The sequence below is a fragment of the Papilio polytes genome, unplaced genomic scaffold, assembly GCF_000836215.1.
Source record: "Papilio polytes unplaced genomic scaffold, Ppol_1.0 DF824135.1, whole genome shotgun sequence".
NCBI classification, from domain to species: domain Eukaryota; kingdom Metazoa; phylum Arthropoda; class Insecta; order Lepidoptera; family Papilionidae; genus Papilio; species Papilio polytes.
This window is the reverse complement of record NW_013525069.1, coordinates 1,459,147-1,482,260: the sequence shown is the minus strand read 5'-3', so window position 1 is coordinate 1,482,260 and position 23,114 is coordinate 1,459,147. Positions and strand designations below refer to the sequence as shown.

General features: G+C 34.0%; 2 protein-coding genes across 2 annotated transcripts; both read right to left on the bottom strand.

Annotated features, from left to right (window-relative positions):
- Positions 1 to 3,202: 3,202 nt before the first annotated feature.
- Positions 3,203 to 5,334, bottom strand: LOC106099269. The gene is made up of 5 exons (XM_013277757.1): positions 5,169 to 5,334; positions 4,155 to 4,276; positions 3,975 to 4,073; positions 3,553 to 3,663; positions 3,203 to 3,353 (listed from the first exon to the last, which is right to left on the bottom strand). The coding sequence occupies exons 1-5, from the start codon at positions 5,191 to 5,193 to the stop codon at positions 3,240 to 3,242; spliced, it is 471 nt and encodes a 156-aa protein (XP_013133211.1). The 5' UTR covers positions 5,194 to 5,334; the 3' UTR covers positions 3,203 to 3,239.
- A 1,699-nt stretch (positions 5,335 to 7,033) lies between these two features.
- LOC106112004 (probable G-protein coupled receptor 158) lies at positions 7,034 to 18,507 on the bottom strand. The gene is made up of 11 exons (XM_013294234.1): positions 17,918 to 18,507; positions 17,379 to 17,562; positions 13,432 to 13,555; positions 11,921 to 12,064; positions 11,633 to 11,833; positions 11,254 to 11,432; positions 10,104 to 10,318; positions 9,725 to 9,863; positions 8,685 to 8,790; positions 8,273 to 8,413; positions 7,034 to 8,176 (listed from the first exon to the last, which is right to left on the bottom strand). Exons 1-11 carry the CDS (start codon positions 18,483 to 18,485, stop codon positions 7,034 to 7,036), a joined length of 3,144 nt encoding a protein of 1,047 aa, XP_013149688.1. The 5' UTR covers positions 18,486 to 18,507.
- Between the last annotated feature and the right edge of the window lie 4,607 nt (positions 18,508 to 23,114).

Genomic DNA, 23,114 nt, shown 5'->3' with positions numbered 1-23,114 from the left:
ACCCCACGGTGGTCTCCCACAGCGCTAACGAGGGGCCACGGGATCTCCATTTGGAACGCGACCTTGACCCCCCAACGCTTTGCTACGAATGCAGCTCGTCCTGCACATTTTTACGGCCATCTCGGAGCCTCGGTATTGGTGCTTAGGGCCCTATCCTATGCACCCGAGAGCCCCAGATACTCTCGTAACTAATTTAGGAGAGAGAATACCCCATGTCCCTGTTCCCCTTCCGTGGCCTCCGTTCTAGGAGTTGACATTTTAGAATAGCACGATTAAAATATATTTATAAGAACAACACTATTTTTATTATATCTTCATTCAGTATTTTCGTACAGATTTTTCTTTAAAAAGTTAATATGAAATTTCTGACATTTTATTATCAATAATGTATTGTTTATTTTATTGGAAAGGCGAGCGTTATTATCAAAATGGCCGCTTAGTGGCTCCCACAAGACTCATTATAAACAGGTTATTGTACTCGCCTTCCTTATTTATAACGGTCCTAATTGTTATTTCGTGCACTTAATTTATATTTATTTAAATTTATATTTTACTTTGTAACTAATATAGAAATAATTTGAAAATTACACTTCAGGTATCTTGCATTCACATAGTATTCTTTAAACCAATCTGGATAAAATTTCCTGGTACATCGAAAAGGTTTGTAACTTTTAAATTTTCCTGCATAAGTGTTGGGCAACAGCCAGTCTACCAAAATATTACAAGTACGTTATTTGGTTATGAAATTTACCAGAAATATTTTACTGTAAATCAAATTACTGAAAACATTTTTGCTTCGCGTATTTCCGTCAGCTTCCCGCAATGTTTACGTTATCGCTGCTCATTGCCAAATTTTATTCTTGTGGCGTACGCCGTGTTATTTGATATACGTTTCTCTGAAATTCAGTAATCAGTGCAACAACGTACAAATAATCGTGTTTCTTTTACCAGTCATTTCATTTTTTAGTATAAATTAGCTTTCGCCCGCGACTCCGTCCTCGTGGTATTAACAAAAATCAAATGAAAGTACATGCATGAGATTACAAACACTGTTCTATCCTCTACTACTATAACAATCTTATCAAAATCTGTTCAGCAGTTTAGACTGCAAACTCTAACAAACATCCATCCATCCATCTAAACTTTCGAATTTATAATATTAATATGAAGTATGAAATATGTTGTAATTATAAAAGTATGTCATTTGTATCATTAGAAATAGTTGGAGATTCTTAAGGATGACTTGAGACAAGTCTACAGCCATGAGTTTGCTCAGGACTTGAACGTAGATCTGAAAAATTAAAAGTGTTTCGATGCCTTAAACTCGTCACTAGCCATCTGTCTATGACAAGATTATCGTATATAGTAAAACTGTAAGGGGAGGGCCCTTAAGGGAAATTAAACCCTATAACGCGAATATTCCCAACAATTTTTAAAAGTGGAACCTCCTTATAATGCGATTAATGGCTTTGTCCTGTTGAAAAACTTGCTATGCGGGGAATTCCTACGTCACGAATTAAGGAGGAGAGGTATAAGGTGAAACCATCGACCGCGTTTTACAGTGGTATACACATATTATATGTTTTAATAAGCCTATCAGAGCAAAATCAATAGCAGTCACGACAGAATGCTGAAAACTTCGCGGGACAATAAATGTGCCTCGATAAGTTTGGTTATTTGATCATTTAAAATCTGGAAACAATACTTAAACTCAAGTACAAATGAAGTTAATATGTCAGTGGGTTAAACGTAGGGTCTATTTCTATTATTAATTTCTATTTGCTGGAGACATCGGAAAATGTATTTTCACTACAATCCGTGTAGTGAATGATTGACGAGCGATGTCGCGCTAACAAAATAAGTAACACGGAATGACGCGCTTGTGACAAGTTACGGCTGACACTCATATTTCTTGTGTGTATTTTTGTCCTGATAATGTAACAAGTACAGGGTTGTAGTATTTTTGTAGGCGGAACCGGCGGGTGTTTTAGAAAAGTGAAGTTTGGTATACAATAATCTTTGTTGATAATTGTCACATATTTCTCATTAAAATTTAAAGTTATTTAATGAATATAAAATAAGTTCGGGTTCTGAATGTAATGTTACTAAATATCTTTCCAGTCTCCGTGTTCATTTAACTTTGTCCAAACTTTTTGATGAAACGTTTACATGTTTATTCAACACGCGAACTCTCCGCGTACTTTTTCAATATCACTCGGCTTTGTGATACTTTTGTACTTGAACATGAATTCTCTTGGAACTGGCGGCAACCTCTATTTGTTATTAGTTTTGTTATATTCCACTGATAAGGGAAAATATCATTCTAGGAAACTTTTTTTAGTATATTAATAAGGCCAAAGATTATATTTCTAAAACACTAACCGAAAATAACATTGTAAATTATTGTTTGATTTTAAATATTACTCTATGACTTAAAGAATCATGATTTCCACCAACTAGTCCGTAAAGTATTCTTAGGCAGGTGTCTCTTTTTAAGGTTCTCTTTATAAAACAAAAATATGACTAAGAGACACCTTAGTGTAAGCGAAATTCTACCACTTTAACTTTAAATTTAAGATATGGGAAAGTGGTCCGTTAACCTTTTCATGGAAATATTTTTTTAATAATTAGTGAAGTTGTATAGAAACATTTTATTGCTAAACTTTCTTCGTAGAAATTGTTAGAAGCAAATTAAAGGTGTTCTGGTTGGCGAACGATTTCACTTCAAATAATCTTTGGTTTGTGTTGAAGTTGGCAACTTTCCGCAGTCGAATCGCTTTGTAATTATGCTGTTTGAATTGAGATTGCTCTTACATTTGAGGTAAAAAGGTTTGTAAAGTTTTATACAAATTTTGCAGCTTTTCCGATTGCTTTTAACTTTAATGTTTTTCTTGTTCATTTATCGAAATTGGCGGAAGTCATTTGGTTTTAAATAAAGACCGAATTAAAAAGAAAACTGTTTAACTTTTTTTAAATAATATGACCATCCGAATCCGCCGAAATGGCGAAGCGGCCGTTACCCAAATTCTATACCAAATTTCGAGATCCGTTGAGTCATTCTGGTTACATACAATTAGTTACAAACATCCATCCATCCATCCATTAGCTTATTCAACCTTTTGTTGTTAATGTGTTTCAGACTAAAACACTATCAACACAAACTGACTAAAACGTTTTATTTTATGCAATAAAACTACTAAAAAACATATTTAAAAACTGAAATTTATTACGTGAACAAGCTAGGCAGTGGTACTGAGACTATCGGCCATTTTGAGTAAAATACTTCGCAACAAATTCGCAACTACTGGATAATTATGACCCAAGAGAGATACTCGAAGCTGTGGCACGCAAATCTGTAAAGAAAATTACTATTAAAGAATTACTTTCATCGTGTTTTGCACTTTATTTTTTTTTTAATTTTTTTAATTAAAATAAATTAAAGAATAAAAACAAACTTACTACTTATTACAATGTATTACTGTACTTTTGTACCGAAATGTATTTACTATGAAACGCTCTATAAGTACACTTTTAATAAGTCTAAGAACTTACAACAGCAAGCAGGACAAACAGAAGTGGACAGAGTAGGTTGACGACAAGAGCGAACAGCGTGCGGGCCAGCCACCATAGCCCGAATACGATCAGCACACTGCCCACCATTATCTGTGTTTGGACAAATTTATGCAACTACTATAATAAAAGAAATAAAGAACGATCGACTCTACTTTTATATTGAGGATATTTCTTTCCTAAATCCACTATTTCTTCCCATCTATTCTTAGAAAGTCTTGGGGAGAGGGGCATTGGACGAGATACGGTCCGCGTCTATCTCCATCAAGAGACAAAATCACTTCCACTTTAACTTCACTTCTTCAGTCTTCTGTGTGGTCGTGGTTATACCGGTCAAGCGATCCAACTATACTGCTGTAAATTTCATTACTCATCTAAGACTTCATAAATGACTCAAAAATTACCTGAGCTTCTTCATGCGTTTGCAGCCAGGATCGAAAAAATTCGACGGCTTTTTTAGATTCGCTCGCGTATTGATTACAGGACGCTTGAGACATGCTAAACTAGAAAATTAAATATAAATTAATTAGTGGTTATGTTTAAAGTTGTGGATAAAACATGTATAGTATATTTCTAGTACGTACAGAGCGACCTACAAATGGTTTTTCCCAGGCATCCATGGTATACCTGCCTTCGGAAACACTGTTTAAAATATGCGCTGAAGTAAGAAGTGATAATAAGAGACTTTTCTTTAAACATCGACGGTCTGGAATAAGAATATTTATAGGACAATTTATAACAAGGATTATTAACTGCGGTCTTATTAATAATGTATGTTCGAATTACAACAAATGCCTATTAATAAGAGGTTACTAAATTGATCAACTTTCTTACTTCATTAGGATTATAATTCATTATTTATTAATGTAATATATATGTAGACAATAGACAATTAATTATGATATTGGCTATTAATGGATTTTATTCATAAAAAATTATTAAGGGATGGAAGCTTTTAACCATAATTTTGTCAAGAATATAGAAATTGTTTATTTCTTTACTAAATGATACATATTTAGAGCATAACTTAAGATTCATCTTTATTACAAGATTTTCTGAATATTTGAAATAATTATAGACAGAAAAGTTTTGATTGTAAGTTACTACTGTTGAAACTACTTACTCGATTTTAAAAATTCTTTTGCTAATCGAAAGCAACAATCTCATTAAATAAAATAGCCTTTGTAATATCACAGCCACACAGAAGACAGGCGTGAAGTGGGAGCAATTCCGCGTTTCGTCTGATGAGTGTGGTGCCGGAGGCCTAATTTTTGTCCCTTTTCCTATCCACCCTTTTCTTGAGAGGAGAGGATGGGAAGGAAAAGTGGATTTGACGGCGGAGACACAAGGGATATATCCTCTTTATGTGCGTCTCCTCCGTCGATTAAGGATAGGCAAAGCATCTGCAATTGTGGAAATCTATGGGCAGCGGTCGCTTCACCATTTTGGTGGAGTAGGTGGCCGCTTGCTCGTTTGCCACCTTATAATATAAAAAAATAAATAAACGGATACCGACAGGAAGGGTATATGGTAGACATGAGATTTAAAAGATGGGATCGCCAGTTTCATAATATGAAATAATAGAGTTTAATTCAAACCTGGAATTGATATAATTTGTAGCATGTTGATGAGAATTGTTTAGCCATTTTTATAATTTCAAAACAACGTAAAATAATAAATATTACATAACTGTTCTCACGCTTCGATGTTCAACAAATTCGATGTATCATGTTTGACGTGAGGTTTTTGATTCGATTTTTCGTTATTTGTCAATTGAAATATAATTGATTTATTTTTATACGTTGTTTTAACAAAAAAGTTTTTACAGTGAGGTTTGAACAAAATTAAAAAAATGGTGCGGTCAATGAAACACATTAATATTTTGTTTAATTCAGTTTATTATGATCTCTGTTTTGAATATTTTTATCTGATCACTTTTATCTACGTAATACAATGTGAGGAAGAAGATATTCTAGCTTACTGAGAATTTAAAGTATTCGTTTATACAATATTTTGAATCTCCGTTGAAAATCGACAAGCCTTATAAATGCGGACATTGTTTAGCTTCTTATAAACTAATATTTATAATAATTTTACAATTAAAGCATATAATATACAATAATGTACAATTTCAATGTTTTAATTTATAAATTCTTTTTCTAATAAATAACGTAACTTAGATAACAAAAACAAAATGTTTAAATCATATCAGAGTGGGGATTCCTCAAGGCTCATATCTGAGACCTTTACAACTTTCATGTGGTTGGAATTAGATGTACTAACAACTACGATCAATTCGTATATAAAATCACGTTTTGTAACGGCCAAACTCTAAAACGAATTTTAAACACTTCACGTAATCGTCGCTTATAATCTGCCAGACGCTATATTTAGTTTTAAGTGTTTAATACTTTGTTACATATTTGATGCCGTTTCAGTATTTGGCCGGTACAACTTATAACTCAAACAGGACTAAACAAGATTTTTATAGAAGGTGAAGTTTGAACATCAAGGAAGAATAAAAAAAAGTTCTATAGTATACATGAAATCTTATTTCTCTACAATACAGAGATCTAAAAAAGCCTAATGAATAATGAAAGCGAATTGGATTATGAATATTGGATATAAAGTTTTTTTTTTAATCTGTAGATTTCATAGAATTTTTTATTAATAGTTTACTAATGTTTAAATGTAAAGTTTGATTTGTATGACTGATGTATGGAAGCCAAGATAACCCCATTCATATACATTAACACTTATATCTATATTTACAACACATATTCACTAATCGTCTTTCATAGCCATTATATATATTACAAGTACATGTCATTGTATAAATAGAGATCTTTCTGAAATTAATTAAAATTATTTTGACGAATAAAATCATGTGAAGTAAATTTTTTCATAAACGTAGTTAATTACTTAATCATTTTAACATTATTCTACAAAGTTTTTAAAATAACAGTGTCCTTATAACATCAAATATAAAGTAAATATTAACACTATTATGTTTTAATATTTTTATTTTATATACAAGTAACAAACAAATCTGATATGCTTTATTATCGAAATATTATCCATATTTTTGTTTCTAATCTTAACAAACTAATAATCACAGAAAAGACTAGCATGTACATTTTTTTTATATTTGGTTACTCTATAATACTGTTTCAAATATTTTAAATTTAAACCCGATATCAAAAACATTTATATGTCACATAACAATATAAACTTAAATTATAATTAAAACCTTAAAAATAACACAATGTATTTGGTAATATTGCTTTAAATTAATATATTTTAGTGAATACTCAGTGGTAAGTACAGACATTACTCGTGCTGAGTTATTACTTTTTGCCTCATGACGTCACGGTTACAGTACTGAACGGACTATCTCACGAGAACTGCGGGGGATTATTTTTTTAAATCGGCAGATATCCCGCGCCTTATATAAATACACTTTTCACACTGTCACTTCTTCCGTGAAACGACTTTTGTCATCTAAATTAATAACTATAGCATGAGTTCTAGCGTGTCCTGATCTCACACCACCTCTCACTGATTCTGAAGCACTCGGACTCGTTCTCGTTTCACTTCTATCACTTGTACTATTGTTTTTATTATTTGTACTCGTGCTTGGATCATTTCTGTTGACTGTACTAGAGCTTGGTCCATTTCTGTTAGCTTTATTAGTGCTTGGCACATCGCTGTTTGCCGCACTAGTGCTCGGTACATCTCTGTATGAAGTACTAGTGCTCGGTTCATCTCTATATGCCGTGCTAGTGCTCGGCACATCTCTGTATGATGTACTAGTGCTCGGTTCATCTCTATATGCCGTGCTAGTGCTCGGTACATCTCTGTATGATGTACTAGTGCTCGGTTCAACTCTATATGCTGTACTAGTGCTCGGTTCATCTCTATATGCTGTACTAGTGCTCGGTGCATCTCTATATGCCGTACTAGTGCTCGGTTCATCTCTGTATGACGTACTAGTGCTCGGTACGTCTCTATAGGCTGTACTAGTGCTCGGCACGTCTATATATGCCGTACTAGTGCTTGGTATATCTCTACTGTCCCTACTAGTACTGGGTAAATTTCTAGCTGTACTAGTACTTGGTAGATTTCTGTTCGCAGAACTAGTACTCGGTGCGTTTATGTTAGACATGTCTGGTGGCCGAACATCGCTGCAATTAGCTTCCCCGGATATTCTAAAAACACCATTTTGTGTTTCCTCATTGGGTTCCTGGTCGTCTTTCTTTTTCGGCGAGTCAGTTGTGACGTCAGTTTGACTTTGTTCTGCATTGCTAGTTTCCCCGCTTTTAGTTGGTGTGGCTCTTTGTCTACAAGTAGGTGGTGCTTCACAAATTATATCCCTGCCACTACTACTGGACTCCTCCCCTGGGGTGACGTTGCACATGAGTCTGCCGGCAACTGCGTTGAACACGTTATTCAGTCTTAAAGGTGCTGAGTGCTCGGCGCAGTTACCTCTGCGTTCATTGCGGTTTGCAGCTTCTCGCATCTCCGAGATACATCTCGCAATATTAGAACTGGAGCCGCAACGCTCGCGTAGTCTATCGAGTTGACTGCACAGCTTTTTGAATTCCTCCTAATTAAAGAAAAAACAGAATATGCAACAACATTTTGTCAAAGAACTTATAAGGCAAACGAGATATTACGTTCATAGTCATTAAAAATTATTTACCTCTAATTCTCGTTCAGTCATATTGTCACAAAAATGTGTGTTGTTTGTTGTCATAGTGTAGGTAGAGTCAGCAGGTCGGGTTCGGAACTTGCCTGTCTTGTCCTTGTCGTCCTTGCCGTGTCCTCTAAACACCATATACGCCTGCAATAATATTACACTTATAAACAGCTTTCTTCCTACATACAACAAACTGAAAACAAAAACAACTGCCTAACATGGCGTATTTTCAACATATTATTCCTATTGTATGTTATATAGTTTGTATGAAATAGCGTAGTCATAATTTTTGAAGTCTGCCGGCTTATTGTATTTTCTTAAATAGTTTTATCAAATCCGTAGTGTTTCTGTTTTGTGGATCTATTACGCTAAAAGATTTCACGTACATTTATAAAGTAACTAAAATATTCGTTACCTTACTTCCAAATATGAACAGCAAGAGTAACGTGACTGTCAGTTGCGTGTGACAGAAAAATATTATGTAGAGTAAATCCGGATTCGCTGGAGATTGCAAGAACAACCTGGAAAGGAAGATTATATCAAAACATATATCCATGATTGTTTTTTTCATATTAATATGAAAAAATAATCAACATTTATTTTCTTATAACAAACTTACATTTTAATTGTAGATTTATAACATAAATAACAAATAACCTGACTTTGACGGTTTGTATCAAGTTATTATCAAAACAAAACGTTCACAAATAATTCCTCTCTGTGCTTAATCACTTAACCTTTCGATACTGTGGAATATATGACAAAACAACATTTAACTAAAGTAATCCTTTCAATTTGATTGAAATCAGACTTGAGCAATAAGACTTGATGAATGGTTACGTTTCTAACTAAATATATAGGTAGTACTCCAATACTTGTTATTTGTATACTAGTAACTAGCTATTCCCATGCGGCTTCATCCGCAGCAGATTATAAAAACTTTATTTTATCGTTTACATGTGTCAAATAATCAATTGCAAATATCAAAATGACATGAAATGATGTTAATCCATGACAATCTTGTTTCGTTGATGTTGGCAGCAACTTATGGTCTCTTTCCCACATTAGTATTTTTATCCAATTTATTTACCCACTAAATTTAATATCGTGAAAATATATAGCCTAAAGCGTGACGTAAGTGTAGGCCTTTTTATTGAAAAAAGAATTATTCAAAAACAGGCTGTAATTGCTGAAATTTTAGGCAACAAAGAAGTGTATGTTTACGCTTTATTATAATAGTATACATTTGCGGTTTATTTAAACATTCCATAGGATCCTTAGCGTATAGTTGTTGTTAAAACAATTGTTACGAAAATTGAAACTGATAACATAGTTTGGTGAAAAATCATAGTGCATATTATTGCTTGATAAAATTATACTATTGGGCTCTCTATGTGAACACTTAACGACTCTGCGTCAATAGTAAGAGTATGGAGGACTAGTAATGTTACTCACATAGATATATTAAGGAAGCCAGAAAGTAAGAACTCATTGTAGATGGCCATCGAGATGAAGCGACTCTCGTTGAAGTCTGAAGGCGCTTTCCGTACCATGATGCACAACCGGATGCCCCACATCAGAAATATCACTTCCACTGACAACAAACAAATCACACTATAATGACATGAGCTCCTTTATTTTACTCTGATGTCTTAAAACTCTCAATTCATTCACTAAAAGACAATATTTACAAGTTACAAGGTAAGGCACATACGTTAGGTTTTGTAGGTTGTAAATCTTCAAGCATAAGCAATAGTCATAAACTTTTATAGGAAAACTGTAGGGTTTGTACACACTAATGTTTGTCTTTCATGTGTTGGCTACATATACTCACATGTTGTGAAGGAATGATCCCACCAGTCAGTGTTACATAAGTAAGCTTTAAGGTCTTCTCTGGTGCGGCCTACGATGACGGCGGGCGGTGCTACCAGCGTCCGTATAGAGAGCAGCACGCACGCCACGCCTACTATCACACCGATACGACGCAGCAGGTACATGTCTGATATCTTCACAGCTTTCGCTGACCGCACTTCGAATATCATTGATATCCTGTTGAATTAAGTCTTTATCAAATCTATACTAATATTATCAAGAAGAAAGATTTGTATTTATTGAAATAACGCAAAAACTACTAGGCCGATTTAAAAAAAAATTAACGTGGACGAAATCGCAAGCAACACAAATGGTTGATAATCTTACTAACATTATAAATGCGGAAGTTTGGAAGGTTGTTCGTTAGAGTTTGCAGCCTAAAAGGCTGAACTGATCTGGATGTCTGAATATTTGGAAGAACACATACCTTCTTTTGTTTTTTTAAATACCACGCGACCGGTATCGCAGGCGAAAGCTAATTTTCTATAAGTTCTTTTCAAAGCGATTATTATTACTGCCACCTTTGAAGGGGTTAAAAGGCTTTATAGTTTATTTTCTCCTGAATGTAAATATCTTTCCCTAAGTTGCAATGTCAAGTGGTACTTAAATGTTTACAAATCTGACGCACAACAAGGTTAAGTCGTCACCGGGATAAATGAATACAATTTGTTTGGTAGCTCCAGTTGCCGGAGTTCGCGTTAACCGTGTCATCTAAATATTTACGACCTGGAAATTGAATAAGATGTCGACCTTTAAGGTTGAGGGTTTTATTAAAAGCTTCGCGACTCGTAGAAATTTTCTCGCTCCGTAATGAAATGATCCCGGGGCTGGGAAATCAACGAGTTATCTTAAACCGAGCGTCGGATCCGCCCGGTGACATCAAACGAATTGCTTTTAATAAATACAAATGGTTGAAAGCATATGTAAGGTTACCCAAGTTATGGCAATTATTTTAATAAATCAATCTAAAAGACGTTTCGACACGGGTTGTAAGTTTACTCCCTACTTTTTTAATAAAGCGTTTACTTGATTCATTACGTGTTTGATCGTTGATCCATTTTAAGGTAGGTAAAAAAATAGCAAAAGACATTGATAGAACAAATATTGCGAACCTCCATGTCTTGAGCATAAGCGCTCCATATGTAAGACAGAAGCCGACCTCCCGGAGCCAGACCCTCAGCGTGCAGGTGAAGACGGTCGGCCTGCCGTACATCACTAGCGTGGTGCAGTAGATCAGAGCTGCACCCAGTACTATCACTCTGAGAAGCGCTGGACTGGCCGCTCGGACAACCTAGATTATGAAAGACAACATACAAGACGCTGAAGTATTGATTACATTAGAAATGGAGTACGTGGACTTGATTTTGCCAAAGCGATATGACCACTGCACGTAAAACATTTGAAAGAAGTAAAAAGAGGAGGCGTACAGAAGAAAGGTTACGTCACCCTACTGTAAGTCCACTCTTCGCTAAGTACACGTTCACCACTCACCCTGACGTGTCCGTACTTAATAGTGAAGTAAACGATAAACGGCAAACAGGATATGACGAAGCAGGCCAACGCTAAGATGGAGCTTCTGACGACCCAGTTGAGGGCGGCGACGCACGGCGACCCATCTACACACGCCTCGCACCCCTCCGCACATGGCAGGCACTCGAACGCGGAGATCATCGAGTACAGAGAAAGCTGATGCTGCAAATTAAAACAGTATTAGAAACTGAAAGGAAATTCAAATTAAAGAGAGGAATGAAACACACTCGTAGTATTCAAAAGGTTTACCAAAAGATGTTTCTCATACTCCTCTTCAATATCGCTTCCATTGTAGTAGCGATTTTCTGCGGTGGTGTTGGGGAAGTAGAATCCTCTGCGACAGAGGCAGCGGTACGAGCCCCGCCTGAACCCCAGCCCGGGTACAGGCACGCACTGGGAAATCATTATTATACAAAGAATTCATTATGAAACAAGCCTCCAGAGTATAGCCGTAATTGACTACTTTGTCAGAGCGCTTACTGTTCTCGGAAAATACAGCAATTTGTCGGACAGGATAAAGAAAAGTCAAGTCGTATAAGTATTGTTTGTCGCTTTATAGACCTCATTAACTTTGATTGAAAAAGTACCTGTTTAAATTAGAAATTGTTGATAATTATTCATGTTTTAAATTTCTCTGATGGTCCGAGTAAGACTGAGTGATATAGAGTTTTATAAATAAAAGATTTTGATTAATAGAAAAAGGAACATTTTTTCTACAAAAAATACTTAATCTTTCAAAAACATCCCTTTTAACTGCTTGTACGAAGTGGATTTTAAACACCGACAATCAAGAAACATTTCCGCAAACTGCACAAGTATAATTTTGCCGCAAACTTTCTGATAAATGACTCCAACAAAGCATAGACTTAAAAGAGTGAAGAGCGGTCTTGAAAACATCTGTTTCCCGCGCCGTTCAATTTTTCGCCGCTGTTATGTAAGTCCCCGAAGCTTAAGCCGATTTTCTTTACGGAACAAAGAAATACGGCTCTGCTTTTTGATGGACAGAATCCCTCAGTGACCGGTGTTTTATAAATTATTTTCCTTCAACAAATTTTTGTTCACGAAATAAATTCGCATTTAGATCTCTTTTATGACAGCAATTTGTATTTGGCGGTTATTAATTGAACGGAGTACATTTAACAGACACAAAAGAAAAAAATCTAATTATTTTGTTTGTCAAAAATTTAACTACTTAATGTTTTATTTACTACAGAATTGGATGCGTTTGGATTTAAAAGGTCAAGTAAAAACCTTATCTTTAAGTGTAGTAGTTTGTTTTTTAACATCTTAAGTGTTTATAATCTTTGACTTCCCGTTATTCTGTTCAATATCCATTAAATTACTATGTAATACATGTTTAATTTTACACATTAACATGTAAAAGGTCATGGCAGCTGACAATTATACGTTTAGTGCTTGTTTACATGTTCAATGCATGAAGAAAGTTAATATGCTTCATGTTAAACACCATCCGCATGTTGAAGTTTGAAGAGAAAATGTTCTCGTGCGAGAAAGTAAATTTGTTGAAGTAGCGATGTTTGTAATTGCAACTTTGTTGCTTAAAATACATGTTAAGTGGTACAGCTGTATGAGGAATTTGTAACTTTTAATTCGTGATAGCATGAAGTTAAATATTTTACGCTAAAATTTATTTGTAGTCACTTTTTTTTCTTAAATACAACGTCAATTAAAGAAGCCAATAACTATATAAAATGCATAGAGATGTAAATGATACATTATTTTTTAAATGTAAATCTTACCTCAGTGGTTTTCTTCTTGCATTTATCGGTTCCTGCAAATATATTGAGTTGCGTGGAGCCGGGCTTGAGCGGGCATTGGTCGATGTCGACGCGTCGTAAGTCTATGTCGATACCACTCGTACCTCTAAAGTGAACATTAGTTAATAATGAACATTTCACAAAAGTACATTAAGAGATATTAATTAGGTGACTAATTCAGTGTATGTATGGATATCACACTAAGGGACGATGTAGACAGTCACTAAGTACAAAAATATTCCTACTCAAAGAGGTACACAACATTCTGAGAGGATGAACATTTGGCACGACCTATGCCACCTGTAATTTTAATAAATATCTCTTCAAATAACTTACTCATAATACACACACATTGTAGTAAAAAAATACCATGTAACAAAGTATAAAAACTAAACCGGGGTGAATGTTGGTGCGTGAGATAAGCTGTAGACAATGCCTTCCTTCAGCGAACTGATATATGCACTGAATAATATTACAGTAAAGAAAGTGTATAAATCTAGTTATTCTAAACTTAATGAATGTTTTATAAAATAAACTTTTGAAAACCAACTCATTATGATTTAGATAGCGCCATCTAGTGACAGATATAAAAAAGAATAGCTTAATTGACTCAGCATATCACAGACTTTATCGGCATTTAGTCGGGTGTATTTGTACTTGCGGTGGCTCTTAACACGAATATTGTAAGCATTATGGTCGAGCTGTGCACATAGATAGGTTACTTAAGATATGTTTGAGAAAGGAGCGACGTTGATGTGAACGTGTGTCACGTTTTGTAGACGATAGGTAAAAGGAAAAAGAATTATAACCATTTACGAGTAATAAAAAATATCAACAATTTAATGAACGAAGCAAATATTGAATTCTTTCAAATACAATCTCCGTAAAGCGGAATTTTTAAATATACAACATTATTCAATTTTCATTAAATTTTTATTTGTACATTGCACAGTTTAAATTTCTAAGAAACATCATATACAGTTTGAATTTCTAAGAACTACGATGGACACTTTTATCTTTATGAAAAAAATTAAATACTCGTGCGTTATGCTTCATAATTTCGTGCAAAGAAAAATGTCTGACCTAGTAACATTCAGAACAGGCCGCAAGTTGAGTTAAAATTATTGCGAAATAATTTATCTACATTTTATATCTATATCTATACTATTATAATAAAGCGTAAACACACACTTCTTTGTTGCCTAAGATGTCAACAATTACAGCATATTCTTGAATAATTCGTTTTTTAATAAAAAGCCCTAACCTTACGTCACGCTTTAGGCTATATATTTTTACGCAAATGAACTTAGGGGGTAAATATTTTGAATTAAAACCCTAATGTGGGAAAGAGACAATAAGTTGCTACCAACATCAAGGTAGCAAGGTTGCCAAGGTTGGTCATGTTATGTCATTTTGACATTTGGTATTGATAATTTGACAAATGTAAACAATAAAATTAAGTTTTTTTATATAATTTCATGCGGATGAAGCCGCACGGAAACAGCTAGTTATAGATAAACCTTGATTAATTTCTTGTAACTAAAAATATTTTACTAGTATGTATTATAGAAGACTTTTATTTAAAGTCTTATTGCCATGCTTAAAGACACAAAATTAAAAAAAAACAAATGAACACACAGTTTTATTACTACTACGTATTTTTATTTTAAATGAGAAGGGGGCAAACGAGCGGCGGGAACACAGAGGTGGTCAACGACGCCCATGGGCATCCGCAACACCAGAGGAACTAAATATGCGTCGCCGGCCTTTGAGGAAATCGTAGGCTCGCTCCTTGAAGGACCCTAAGTCGCATTGGTTTGGAAATATCATCGAGGACAGACCGTTCCACAACGCGGCTGTGCGGGGCAGAAATAATAGTATAATGAGTCTATCTTTATAGTAGGTACTAATAATGGCATAAACACGTTTATATGTTGCTTTATGAAATAATTAATATTTATGAAGCACTGAGTGCGTCCTTAATAAAAGCCATAATTATACCGTCTTTTAAATATTAGTCATAATATAAGATATTTCTTTAACAAAATTAATCATTTATTTCACACTTAATAAGTGAATATTTAACTTTGAACTACTAGATTCTATTAGATACTTGACAAAAAAAAAAAAAACTAACTCAGTATAGACAAGTCAACCGTTTGCTATCCATAGGAAAAATGTAAAAAATAACATTTGTCAAAGGTGAAACGGTTATCATCTACCGATTGAATACTTTCGTGATGTCACAGAATAATCCATTTCGCCCGGTCTATCAGTCGACCCAATCTCAGCTATTGCCCCGACATTGTCGAATGGGACTGGCGAATGACAAGTAACCAATTTAGGGTTCCTTAGTTGAAGAAATGTAGACGCTCGGAAATGTTAATGTTAAAAAATCACATAAATGTTGGATTACGAGTGATACGAGAATATTCTACCCATCAGAGTTCTGCTGGTTTTGTATACTAATGTTAGAAAAGAAATAAATTACGTACGGAACCGATAAAAAGGAAAAGGTTTACGCTTTCATTTTTTGATACGGTACATGCCTGTCTAAGAATTGAAGGTAATTTGTAAATGTCATCAAATGGAAAGCTTTATTTATAAGGATAAATAGATGTTTTGACATTGTTGTCTCGCTTTTAAATAAATTACCAATACCGTTTTTGTACTGTTTTTGTAAACACGCAAATTTTAACAGTGGTTAAGCTATCCCTTTTATTACTGACTAGCTTTCGTCCGTGACTCCGTTGGCGTGAAATTAAAAAAGTAAAATATTTAGTCTATGTTTTCTTTCAGACTATGCTCTACATCTATGCCTTTAATCGAGATTCGTTCACCAGTTTGGGCTACAAGCTCTAACAAACATCCCTCCATTTAGATTTTCACATTTATAATGTTATTGTTTTACTTGATAATTTACATTTTACTTCATATTAATGTGTTTGAGTACTGTAAAACATTTAACAAACAACACATATACTAACAACATTATTTACAACCCCAAAATAGAAAGGGTAGTATAACACGTTTATAACCGTTTTATTTCTCTAGGCATAATTTTAATGTAATGATGTTTTGTACGTTTACGTTTATTATGAAGTTTACGAATTACGCTTATTTCCAGTATCAAGAAATTGTATCAAAAAGTCAGGAAAGAACACTTATAGTGTTATATTGCACCTTACTCGGCAGAATGTTAAATTGCTTTTAAAAAAGAACATTAGGCAAATCGTGCTAGCGTTTTGTGACATTGTTTTGACCTTCGTTATTTGATAACATCTATTTGCAAATATATTTTATGTAAGCAATAACAATAATGAAGTTGTAATTTACAAAATTCTATAAAAATATATAAGAAAATAAAATAAGTTACTCAAAGGTTTTACAAATTTTACAAAGTTTTAAAAGATTTTTTACTGAATTGTCTAAAATTGGGTCTGCCAAACCGCTAAGTAAAAATGGGTGTCTTCTTTGATCAATTTATCAAAGAACTTTATATTCCAAACACTTTCTCATGTTTTAGTCTGTTTTAATTTTTTTCAATAACCTATATTATGAATTTCTAAGTAAGACTTTCTAAACAGAATTTTGTCTCTATTATTATCATATATATTATTATTATATCAAAAAAATTTTAACACCAAGTGTTTAGTGATATTTATACATACGCTTGTACAAGCTATTTCAGCTTTTGAGGAATTTGAAACCGTAACATTCATGAAAAGAGTTACATCAGTCTTACTAATGTTAAATGCGAAGATAAGATTGTTATTTTGTAATCGAAATTGGTGAACGGATTACAAAGAAATTTGATGTTTGCACATTTTTTTTTATTCCAAGTAGACGGAATCGCAGGGAACGTTAGTAAATATATAAATGTAACAGGTTATATATCTATGTTGAAAATACAATTAATTTTAACTTACTTGAAGAAATAAGTGCCATTGTTGTAACCGAAGAAAGGTACGGTGTACGTCAACATCCAGATGTTACCGCCGCCGCAGTCGTAGTACGGCTTGGACCACTTGCCGTCCTCGTACGTCACTGATAGTATCTCGTCGAACTCTCTCTCAGTATGTGCTGTATCGTTATACGTATACGTGTTGTAACCTGTTGTGTATAAGATTAGATTTAGCTTGCAGACTATGTACTGCCCGGTAAGCGATGTAATTTTGACAAAAAGTTGATGGTTATGCTACAATTAGCCCGAAAATGCAAGCATATTCCTTTAAATCGCATTTGTTTACAGCGTAATTTCTTTTTTTTAAATTAAAAATATAGTCAGTTTTAATATTTTACGACAAAACAAATCTCACACTACGCAGCATCGAGTACGCAAGATGCAAGTGGCCATCGCTTGATGTCCTTCCCTGTTATTCTCGTAGGAGTAATTAAGATGTTATGTTAATATTGCTATGATACAAAGTTAAAACGAGATATATACATTTTAACAATGAAAACTTACCCCTTTTAAATTGATTATGATTACGAATAACTCGTTCAGCATTCTTGCGGGCGATGTAAAACCATTCTGATGTGTTACTTAAATATTTGTATTCAACAGCCAGATCCTTTGCTAGAATTGGTCCTTCGGGCAGTCTGTATGCGAACGGACAAAATAATTGGTAGTCCTTGTATTGATATTGGTCGTAACAATTACCGGCCGCGAATACGTCATCATCGAACTCCACCATAGAAAATACACTCGCGTGCAACAAATATTCATTATGCATTACAGACGGCCCCGCATATTTCCATAACCTTGTCAACATATTAGCTCTATTAACGGCTACCTCCGCTTCTATCCTAAACCTTTCTTGAGCATATCTATCTACCACTCCTTCCCCTAAATTTAAATGTGTACCCGCTGTACAATTTTCACCTAACAAATGTTGCGTTTCTATCAATCTTAAAAATTTAGTCACTACATCTTCGTGCACAGTTGGACGCACTATAGTCATATTGTCAGAATCATTTAAAGTATCATTAAATAAACTATCTTTAGCATTGTCCACACTTAAAATATCTTCCATAGTCAGTTTTTGTGTTTCGTTGTTGTCGTAACTATGTTCTACGTTATACAAGTGATCGAGTAAAGACACATCATCGATAGATTCTTGTTTGTGAGTGTTTGTAGAGATGTTGCCGAACAGTTTGTGGAAGAGTTCGGCTGACTCTTTGGGTTCGTCTTCGTCTGGCGCGCTGTATGGTCTTAGAGCAGCTACCACGGGATCTTCCCCAGATTTGTCGATACTCTCTGTAACAACAAATAAACAGTTTACTCATTTTATACATCAGCATTGATGTTATTACTTGTTACTGTAATTATTAAATAGAACCTGGTTAGGTTAGTTTCGTGAGAAAATAATAATTCAACTCTTTTAACATTACAATAAAAATGTACTGTAACTATTACTACAAAATGATATAACGTAAGCCACATACATTTACGTTTCAAATACTAAACAAAGATTTCTCAGAAAACTTGCAGTTTTATTGAATAATATCTTGCATTTTACTGCTACTGATAGAGGAACATGTAAAGACATTTTACGAGTAAAAAGGATTTCATCGCCTAAGAAATGGCTGTGTAAAATTTGCTATCTTACCCTATAAAAGAGGATTTTGTTTATGGCAACAGCAGATCGGGGTTTTCATTACGGGAGGCAATTGATCGCCTACATTATTTATTGGGGGCAATTTTGTTCAGCGCCCAACTTTTGCTGCTATAAAAGAAGCTGTTAAGGTATGTCCCATAACAGCTTTACTGTCCTTGATCTCGACATAGAAATAATAATCTTTATGTTTTAATAATGTTCCTGTTTTTATTTTATATTTTCGTGTGGTTTTTACTTGTTGTAATTTTTAGGATTGTGTAATGAATGTTGTGCATATTTCTAGTATTGCGAAAACATTTTTTTTAATTCCATTATTTTATTCTAACCAAAAAAGAAAGGTATTTGACTTTGTAAGATAAAAACACGACATTTCATGTTACTTCAAAATTTGGACAAATAATTTTCCCAAAACTGCTTTAGGCTAGTACGAATTAAAAGATTTTGAGAGAATTTTTCCTTTCAGAAATTTTTTTATTAGATATTTCTCTCCACGCATACAGGCAGGCGTATGTACTCGTACTCTCCGTTGATTAATTACCGCCATAAAAATTGATCAGCACTTACGTGATTGGATTTTGTCGACATAGAAGCTTTTTGACCAAACACCAGAGTACATCAAATTGATGAAAGCTGGCTGCACGCAGGAAAAATCGTGAATCATTGTAATGATATTTTTGAGCCGAGTGTGCAAGCGAGAGTATGGTAAAAGCGAAATTGAGGTATGATCTGCCTGCGTGTTCGGCTTATGACGTTATCACGTTAAGAGTGGCGTACATCTTTGCTAAACTGTCGCATAATTGTTGGGCGATTGTCGATTGTTTCGCAGCCACTTCAACTGTTTAGTTGCACAACTGGAAATCAAGTAGTGTGCGCACCTCCATATAAGCTCATAGGAATCAAAGCGAGACTACACAGTTGTGCGATAGTTTAGCTAAAGGTGTGCGCGCGCTCTAAATCTTTTTTATTGTTTTGAGGTAAAAATTAAAAACTGTTACCTAATAAACTAAATGTGTTTATTTTGTAGAGCTATAAATAGACAGTGTAAATAGATGTTTCCTTGACAATGTACGGTATGTTATATGACAATAAAATTACATTTATATCTCCACCGTACCCACTCGGCCTCTGTTCGTTCTTGATCTTTGTTTCCGAGTCAGCGAAGCGCGTCGTTTCTCTCTAATATTCCCGAGGCATTTCTTGATACATTACGTATTCCTTTTTATTTTTATTTTTATTGTGAAAACTCCTACATAACATCTTTTAACCCAAATAGCGTAAAAAGAAATTGCAAACCTTATATGTTATTCAGTCAGCTCGATGTCAAATGCGATAGGCGAAAATCCTTTTCGAGAAACATCGGATACAATTTTCGAAAAGTAAATCTCAAATCTCGTAGGATTACTTGGGTTTTAACAACCGACTTTGAAGACACAAATGTCAAAATTATTCTAAATATTTAAAGAAATCAAATTATCGTAGCTTTTACAATCATAAATATACTTGTAACAAGAGACTTTGTAAAACGTTTCACACAAATAGAAAGTAGAAAGTAGGGAAAGGAATGGGGGTCGAAAATATTCGCGTTCTTTACGTTTCTTTGCCCAATAAAGGTAGATAACGCATCCGTATCCTTCTAACCCTTTGCATTATGGGCTGGGGATACTTCGCTGTTTCGGCGAAATAAAAGCTCACTCATTTGCCTTTTATCATAAAAAACTTCCGATCATTTTAGCTATTCCCGCTAAATTTGTGAGATGAGTTTACTGTATAAATATTTTTTTACTAAAAAATCTAGTCATAGCAAAATTGAGTTCGTACAACTGTCATGTAGTCGATCTCCATCACAGAATCTGGAAGCCCACCTGAATAATTCAACAGATTATACTCCGCTCAAACTACTCTATAAATAAAGTTAAGGTAACAAGACAAAAGAGCTTTTTTATGCCTACGAGAAGTCATTTTTATGTAAACATTGTTAATAGAAAGTAAAAGATGAACAAATTTCCAAACTGTTTCAAATTTTAGTTAATATTTCGAAATGAAATTTTTCATTAGACTTTTGAAATATGAATTTTTTTATATTTCATTTTCGCTGGACAAAGTTATACAGTGAGTCAAAGTGAAAATACTTTAATTGTTAAAAGCTAAAACTCTTTCACGGTTGCAGTTTTCTTTACTTTGTTTCAGTATAATAGGCTTTTGTAAGAACCATTTCTTGTGTAAAAAAAACTTAAAAATTATGGCTTCTTTAATACTTTTGACACAAAAAGGTACTTTTGTAGTAAAAATAGTATAGTTCATAACTTTCCGTACAAATATAAAAAAAATCTCGTCAGTATGTTAAAGGTTGCTAAAGCGTCCATAATCTGTATCGAGTTTCACCTCACTTGCCCCCAAAATACCCCTTTCAAGCTGACTGAATAATCTACCTTAAATATTTCACGCGTTGGCGAATGCTCCGTTGGATTGTATCGCAATAGCACTTTTATATCTTTTTACCTTGAATACTTTATACGAAAATATTATTAACAAATATTTAAATTATTTTGAAATTCCAACGAAATACGGGTGTACTACATTTTAACCGTATATTTCAAAGTACAAAACATGCTTTGATAGAAAAAGTTTTTAGTATACCAATATTAAAGTTTTAGACGTATTTATTTAGGAATGTTATACATTTAATGTTTACATCGATGTATAAAACAGAAGGGATGTAATAAATGAAAATGAATTTATAAAATCGACAACCGCAATAGGAGCATTACACTTCGGGACAGTTCATAAAAGGCGATTTTTCCGTGCGGCGATGCGTGAAACGAAAGAAATATTGGTGCCAGGGATAGGAACCGCAGTGATGCGAATTTGATCCTGACTTTAAGCAGGAAACGATGCGGACGGCTTTCCAAACCGCATTTGCCTAATCTCGTCTTTGAAATTTTTGGAGCAACGAAGCGTAAGAATATTAGAAAATGATTTAACCATTACGAGGGTTTTAATTTATTTTCATTATCACATTATGAGAAATTTACAAAGATTTTGTAATCGGAAAAGATTTCCGTAAATTTAAAAAATCAAATAAGCGTTTCATATCATGTTAAAATCACAACGAAACTTAAGTAACCAAAAATCTTCCTAATATTATGAATGCAAAAGTTTAGTTGGATCGATGGATGTTTGTTGATGAAGGATGATATCTCGAAAATCTGAAGTTTCACACAGATTCAAGGCACAATAGAGACTACTCCAAATGTATCTCATCACTAAATCACATAGTGATAAATTTGCACACAATGATGTTTTGCTCCTGCAAGAGCTTATCATGAATAGTCGTGAGCACGTCCTCGTAACGTTTTCAACATTTTTTTATTACATTTGTGCAGCGGATACCGGACGTAAAGTAATACGAGTATGTTCTCGTACTGACACGCAAATATTCGTGATAGATCCCCAGATTTTGAAATTAAAAATCATTGCGTTGCGATCGTCATTTGTCTAGATTAATGTTCCTTCAACGTCACTCGCTTACTTTTTCCGTTTAAAATGTTCATTTATAACCCGAAAAAAGGTTCAAAGACAAATTACCGACGTCAGTATTTCCGTCAGATTACGGACTACGAATAAAATAAATAGACGAACGCTATAGAGGTTGCTGTCCATTTATCAAATCATGTCAAATATTAGTATGGGTGGTTCTGCGTGGTTGACTATTACCTAGTCAAACTAAAAGTGGACTCCATGCCCTTTCGTGGACGTATATTGTGATGATTATGCAGTTATTCCTCTCAAATTAATTAGTATTCTACAAAAAAAATATAAAAAGAAATGTATTTGGTATGGCAATAACTTATCGTTTCATGTATTTCGATAAGATCCGTTGAGATGAAAGCAAACTTGAGGCCGTTATTCCACTTCAGTGAACATAATAATTTCAGGGTCTCTGAGCACACTTTATGCATGATATTTTTAAGAAAACTTTAAGTTCGATATTTAAATAAAGAGAGTTTTAATTTGCAATACTCTGCGCGATGAAAATATAATTGT

Coding starts and splice junctions, on each gene's coding strand:
- LOC106099269 (XM_013277757.1), bottom strand. CDS start 5,193: ATGCTACAAATTATATCAATTCCAG. Junction 4,277..5,168: donor ACAAATTATATCAATTCCAG/GTTTGAATTAAA, acceptor TTCTTATTCCAG/ACCGTCGATGTTTAAAGAAA. Junction 4,074..4,154: donor AACCATTTGTAGGTCGCTCT/GTACGTACTAGA, acceptor TTAATTTTCTAG/TTTAGCATGTCTCAAGCGTC.
- LOC106112004 (XM_013294234.1), bottom strand. CDS start 18,485: ATGGAAGATATTTTAAGTGTGGACAATGCTAAAGATAGTTTATTTAAT. Junction 17,563..17,917: donor TCATAATCAATTTAAAAGGG/GTAAGTTTTCAT, acceptor TATACACAACAG/GTTACAACACGTATACGTAT. Junction 8,414..8,684: donor TGTTCATATTTGGAAGTAAG/GTAACGAATATT, acceptor ATATTATTGCAG/GCGTATATGGTGTTTAGAGG.